Source organism: Ochotona princeps, chromosome 17 (genome assembly GCF_030435755.1).
Source record: "Ochotona princeps isolate mOchPri1 chromosome 17, mOchPri1.hap1, whole genome shotgun sequence".
Classification (NCBI taxonomy): domain Eukaryota; kingdom Metazoa; phylum Chordata; class Mammalia; order Lagomorpha; family Ochotonidae; genus Ochotona; species Ochotona princeps.
In genome coordinates, this window is record NC_080848.1 from 39071195 (window position 1) to 39077928 (window position 6734).

At 63.0% G+C, this 6734-nt stretch overlaps 1 protein-coding gene across 1 annotated transcript in view; it reads right to left on the bottom strand.

Annotated features, from left to right (window-relative positions):
- Positions 1-1167: 1167 nt before the first annotated feature.
- The window catches only part of MNT (MAX network transcriptional repressor), a 14061-nt gene continuing 8494 nt past the window's right edge, over positions 1168-6734 (bottom strand). The window contains exons 4-7 of the mRNA XM_058676448.1: positions 6460-6573; positions 5894-6114; positions 2658-2850; positions 1168-2476 (exon numbers count right to left, since the gene is read on the bottom strand). Of these exons, the coding sequence (XP_058532431.1) occupies positions 1698-2476; positions 2658-2850; positions 5894-6114; positions 6460-6573 (1307 nt within the window). The 3' untranslated portion in view covers positions 1168-1697. The remainder of the gene's footprint in view (positions 2477-2657; positions 2851-5893; positions 6115-6459; positions 6574-6734) is intronic.

Sequence of the window (6734 nt, forward strand, 5' to 3'; positions counted from 1 at the left end):
AACTCTGAAACTGGCCTCAGGGTCAATGAGGAAAGGGGTGTGGGGGGACACCCGGACAAAGCTGCTTGGACTGTCCCTGACTGTGCTGTCAGGCTTCTGCCCTTGCCATTGTCACAATGGGAACAGCCGTCCTAGAGCTGGGATATTACTGGAGGCGGTGGAGGGGATCCCACAGGAGTTGGGGTACAGCTCCTGACCCGACTCCCAGGAGAGAGGGGTGAGGAAAGGAGTCCCTTGGCTGGGCTCAAGGACCAGGTGGGGGAACCAAAAAGCATTCCTGACAGCAGGGAGAATCGACTCAAGGACCCTGGGGTCCTTGCCGCTCCCCTCTGCACCACCCAATCCAGCCCAGCCTGTGAACAAATTTCACACCTGGGGTCACTCGCTTCCTCCCCCACCCTGAAAGGCCACTGGTGAGTGTGTGTCCAGTGGGGTGCTGAGTGTGTGCAGGTGTGTGTATCGAGTGTGTGTCTGACACAAGGCCACTTGTAATAAATACCCATGTCTGCCCAGGCCGGGGCTGGGCAGGCAGCATCCTCCAGTCAGGACCCCTCACGCAGCCATGTCCTTGGCCAACTAAGGACCTGCTGTAAGAGGGAAGGGTGGGACTCTGCAGCCCCCACCCAAAGGGGGCACCCTCAAAACTGCCCACGGGAGAAGGGGAATGCTCTCAGGGAAAGAAATGACAGAGGCAGAGGCTGAGTGGAAACAGCAGCCCCCAACATCCCCCAAAGTCGGGGCCTGCTCCTTTATCGAGCCCCAGAGTCTGACGGGTGGGGGCAGGGTACATGTGCCAGATTTTGGCCAAGCTCCAGGATCTAACTTCCTGATGCCTGTACAACATGGCTGCTGAAACCAAGACCAGGTGCCAGTCTAGGTCTCCTCAGCTGTAGCAGGTGCCCACAGGGCAGGGCAACCTGCTGCATTCCCTAACCCAGGGCCTGAGCCAGAGCAGCACTTCCTCCCAAAGCCAGACTGCAAGGGAGAGGGGTGGAGGCGGGGCAGGCCAGCCAAGCTCTTCCTGCCCACCTCCACCCCACCCTCCTGAGATCAGGAGTTTCTCAGCTTGGGCTTCCTTTACTGCTGAGACCGGAGAGACCCGCTTTCAATACCTCCTACTGGAAGGACTCATGCCCCAGGCTGCGTACCCACCTGTACGCAGGGGGTGGGACTCCAGCTCAGTCATTGCCTGGGATCTGCCACCTGCCAAAGGCAGGCCTCCCTCCACTCCTGGAGCAGGTAGCTTTGGCCCTGCTTCTCCCGTTCCCCTCGTGCAGGCCTGGGCGCAAAACCCCGAGGCTCAGGCATATAGTGACAGCAGCAGCAGCAGCGTGGGAAGGCAGGCGAGGCAGGGAGACGTCAGATCACTCTGTTCACGTCCATGTCTGCTTGCACCAGGTGTGTGGCAGGGAGGGGAGCTGGGGTTAAGCTACACAGGCGACAGCTCCCCGGAGCATCCTGTCACTCCATCAGGTGCTAGTGCAGCGGGGTCACCCCCTGCCCTGTGTCCAGCTGCCCGGCTGGCCCCTCTCCTCCCCTGGCTCAGAGTCTCTGCACCCCCTACCCCTGGGAGGCCTGGGGGTGGGCATGGATGGGGAGGGCCTGGGCCTGGCTGGAATGTATGGAGCTGGTGGGTGGGAGAGTAGAGAGCAGGTCACTTCCCTGCCCCGACTGGGGGCCTCTGAGCAGCCTCACTCTCAGGCCAGCTTGAGCGTGCTGACCGGGAAGGAGGGCATGGTGACCATGGTCACTGGGTTCAGCACTGTTTGGCCCACCAGCTGGGGGTGATGCACCACCTGGGCCCCCACGGCTGGCTTTGCCATGACAGTGGCCGGGGGCCCTAGCCCAGCTGTGCCATTCACTTGCTGGTGCGAGAGGGTATGGGCGATGTGGCTCACGGCCACGGGCTGGCTCACAGCCACGGGCTGTGGGTACAAGGGCAGCTGGGAGCCGAGGTGAGCCACATGGTTGAGGGTGGCAGGGTGCACGGTGATGTGGCCGATGGGAGGCGTGGCGGGGGCCAGCTGCACAGCAGGGCTGGGGGCCGAGGGCGCGATGTGGGCGATGTGCTTGCCGCCTGGCCCCTGTAGCACATGGTTCACAGTCTGGATGACTGAGGCATGAGTGGTGGCCGTGTGGGCGATGACTGTGGGGCCACCCCCGGCTGTGGCCACGAGGTGGGCTGGAGCTGGCACCAGCGTCTGGGCCGGGGCAGGGGCGGCTGGCGGCGGAGGAGGCGCAGGGAGAGGGGTCTTCTGCTGTGCTGGGGGTGGCGGCTGCTGCTGCGGTGGCTGCACAGGGAGGTGGGCAGGAGACAGGGCCACAGGGTGGGGGTGCGGCGGCAGAGGCGCAGGGGCAGTGCTGGGGGGCGGCAGGGTGGACTTCAGCAGCTCTGGCTGAGGACGATGGCTCAGCTTAGGTTGGCCCAGGCCCGCCCGGTCCTCCTCCATGTCCTCGTCTATGTTGTCCTCACCCTCTGCAGGGGAACACAGGGCAGACAGCAGGTCAGAGGCCAGTGGCTGCAGGCTCTAAAGGCCAGGGTGGGGTGGGTGGGTGGTGGTGGTCTGGGTCCGGTTTGGGGCTGGGGCGTGGGGTGTCCTAGCTGTCAGGTGAGAACCTGGTGGCTGGACTGTGGGGCGCAAGGGACACCGGCTCACCGGAGGCCGTGGAAGTGGAGGCCTGGTCGTCCTCGGGCTGGCCCGTCTGCCGGAGCACTCGGTCGATCTCCAGCACGTCCATCCACTGGCTCAGCTCGTGCTTGAGCTCCGCCAGCCGCTGCTGTGTGGCGATCTTCTCCCGCGCCAGCCGCTCCATCTCATGTTCATATTCCTTCTCCTTCCGCTTCAGGGACTGTGGGGCAGGGCGGGGCACAATGGCACACCCTGAGTGTGGCAGCAGCCACGTGGCCCAGCGTGCCACTGAACCCCTCTCCACACCACCTCAGCTGGCCCATGGGGACCATGGTGGCCACCAGCACTGGCGACAGCAGATTCAAAGTGCAGACCCAGGTCAGCCTCAGCCCCAGGAGGACAGGAGGAGGCCCCCTCCCTACTCCCCACCCCACTGCCAAGGTCCTCGTGCCCCATGTCCTTCCTTCCAGCCCCTCCAGGCCCTGGGTCATGGTCATGTGCGAGGCCTCCACCACCATTCACAGTGTTCTACCTCTCACCAGGCCACAAGCCACCCTCCTTAGAACACACTCCCTTCCTTCTCTCCCTATCTTGCTCACTGGTACCCTTGGTCAGTTGACCTGCCACACTCTGTGAGCCCCTCTGGGTGCCATCCCCACACACTGCCTCTATCCCTGACCAGCAGAGCAGGTGCGCTTGTCCCCCAGCCTCCTAGTTACTGCCCCGAGTGCCAACTGGCCTCCCATCTCTCCTCATGGCCCTGCCTGCAGCCCACCGGGAGTCCCTCAGTGCCGCACTTCTATACCTGTTCCTAGGCTGTAAGGACATCAAGAAATGGTTCCTGGCATGCTGACAGCTTAGTGCCCTCATGAGGCCACTGTCCTTCCTCCAGGCCTTCCAGGAGGGCCCTGTTCTGTGGCACTGACGCCATCAGGTGGCCGAGAACATCAGGAGGGTGCTCCCTCACCCATGCTGCCTCCAGGCCCCGGCCCCAGCTGCAGGCACCGCTCCCCCGTGAGCTGGTCCCCAAATGCCCTCGCCATGAGGATCAGCAGCAGTGCCCAAGAGCCGGCCCGCACCCCTCCTTCAGTTTTCTCTCACACAATCTTCTCGTCTTCAGGCTCTCTGGACTCTGCACTCGGCTCCTGCAGGCAGCCACTCCTGGGTCAGGCTGGCCAGTGACTGTACCGCCCAGGGCAGAGGCTCCTGCCCTCACTGCCTGCCCAGTCCCCAACAGGCACAGCCAGGAGCAGAGCCCCCCAGCTGCCCTCCCAGCGCCCCCTGAGTCCAACCTCCTTCCTGTCCCCCAGTTAAGTCCTCACCAGTACCACCTCTGCCCTCACATGCTTTGTTAAAATAAAAATTTATGCTTTTTAATTTATTTGAAAGGTATCTTCTGTTGATTCACTCCCCCAAATCCCACAGTGCTAGATCTGGCCCCAGCTGAGTGAGGAAGCTGGGTGGGAAGCCAGGAGTTCAGGGGACACTTTGACTGTTGTGTCACATACTCCCCCCGAAACCCCCTTTTCCCACCAACAGACTACGCAATGATACTCCGTCTGGTATTGACCACAGGACTGCTGCGCTGGGTCTGGGGTATTCAGACTTCCTCCCCACCACATCCCAGCAACATGCCCCATGTGATCTGCAAGTGGGACCGAGGACCGCAGTCCAGAAGGTTCTGGCCCTCACCCCTGGCCCCGCCCAGGGCAGGGAGCAGAGCAAGTTCCTTCTGGCCTGTGCCACAGCTCCTCTGCCTCACAGGGAGTACATGGCACCGGATTCCCCTCCCCTCACTACTCCCTGGGGCAGTTCTGCTGCCTTCTGGCAAAGCTCTGAACCCCAGAACCCCTATTCACTGGCCTGCATAGCCTTGCTGCCACAGGCTAGGCATCACACAGGCACCCTGGGTCATCCAGTTTCTCCCCTTCTCACACACACACACACTCTCCCCCTCACCCTGCCCTGCCTGGAATGGGGCAGGGCTGCCTCTTATGAAGCCAGCTGCTGGATCTGAAAGCGCCATCTGACATTACCCACTAGCCAGCAGGTAAACCATGTGGCCGAGAGTGTGTGTACCACAGACCAAAACCTTGTCGTGCACTTTTAGAAGCCCCTCCGTTACTTCACTTGATTTCACTTTTAAACCCATTTCCGCTTTTCCAATCACCTTGATGCACCGTTTGCCACCTGCCTTCTCCCTTTCCTGGCTGTCTTTGTAAACTTTCCCCACAGCTATCTTCAAACGCTCTACCCTGTCCAAAGCATCCTGAAGTCTGGCTGGGAGCTGCTGCCTCCCACAGCTTCTCGGACAGGAAATGGGAGCCCTGGGCCCACACGGCACACTCCTGTCCCTCCAGGACCCGTCATCCTGCCTCTCCAGCTGCAGGCATGGCCCTGTGCTGGGCCCCCGCCCTCCTCGGCTCTGCCGGCTTCAGCAGCTCTCAGCAGCTGCTACCCCAACTCCCCAGGCCAGGCCTTGCCATCCTGACCCCAATTCTGTTGCCATGGCACGGAACCCTTTAGGTCTACAACTGGCTACAAAACCAAACCCATGGGGATGGAGACCCACATTTTCTTTGCTCCCCACCAATTCCTTGGCAGATGCAGGACCTGGCTAGAGAGAAGCTGAACTCTTGTGGGTCTCCTCTGCCTCTGATTGCAATGCCAGCACCAGGGCCTGCCTTCCTACAGAAAGCCACCTCACTTCTCCTCTGCGCAGTCCAGTTCCCACGGAGCTGCCTTTTGTCTCAGTAATTCCTACTAATGTCTGGAGTGTTGAGAGTTATTTATTTGCACAGGCAATCTCAATGCGCCCTAATACCCCCATCAACCTACAGCATCAACCTACAGCAAGCCATAGATGCATAAACACTAGCACAGCACTTGGGCAGAGATTTGCTAAGAGGCGGTATTGCAAAAGCATCAGTAAACATCCAAGACCAAGTTCTGCAAAAAAAAAAAAAGCAGGAACAAGCCATGCAACCTCTCCGCGCAGCAGGCTCTGAGCAGGCCGGAGCCCCGCCCCCTGCGCCGAGGCCAGGCCCCGCCCCTCGCGGAGCACGCGCGCACCCACGCGGACCGGCTTTGCTGCGTCACTGCCCGCCCGCCGCGCGCCCCGGGGCCCCGCCCCCACAGCCCGGCCTAGCCAATCCGCGGTCTCGGCCCCGCCCCTGCCGCCCCGCCGGGAAGCCGGCCTGGAGGCGGGCGGAAGGGCGCGCGTCCGCGGGCGGTAGGGGGGGCGCCGGGGCGGCTCCGGTTACCTCAGGGCCGTGACCCCGCCGGGCGGCGGCGGCAGAGTTGGGGGCGAGGGGTGGTGCTCGTCGCCGCTCCTCCCGCGGGGGCTGTGACGCCCCGCAGCGCCCCGACAGGGAGACCCCGAGGCTCCTCCCGCCCGCGCCCCACACGGCAGGGAGCCCCAAGTCCCTCCCATTCCCCCAACGGCTGCCGCCCGCCCCATCCCCCACAGCCCGGCTCGCGGAACCTCAGCTGGTTTCCAGGGAAACCGAAACTCCGGCCGCCATGGCAACTGCCTTATCTGGCAGAAGCCCCCCCCACCCCGCCCCAATACTGCAGAAGGAGCCATAGCACAAAGGGAGGGGACACAAGCAGAGCAGGGCCCCTTGGAAAAAAAACAAAGAGACCGTTTTCCGAGGCCAGGAGGGAGGCAGGCGTCATTTTGAAAGCCTCGGGGACCCCCCTCCCTCGCCGCGAGCTATTTGTCACCCCCTCAGACGGCCGCATTCCAACCCCAGGTCTAACGCGCGCACCCCGAAGGGTGTTAACCCTTCAGGAGTCAAAGCGGAGTGGGAGAACAGAGGCCACGCACTGGAGATCCCTTCCAGCCCAATGAGCGACACATATCCACACTGAACCCGGTTCCCGCCCGGGTACTGCGGGTGAGGCGCCGGCCGCTTTCCACGCACGCTGCTCCCCTCCCCATCTGGCGACAAACGCGCACAGAGCGGGGCGGGGACCAGTACCCCGAGCGCGCGCCCCAACCCGGGTCGTACCCCGAGCGGGACGCAGGGCGCGCGCCCAGGCCCCGGGGACGCCGAGGCGGCCAAGGCGCGCAGGGCGGGGGAGGGGAGGGGAGCGCCGTCG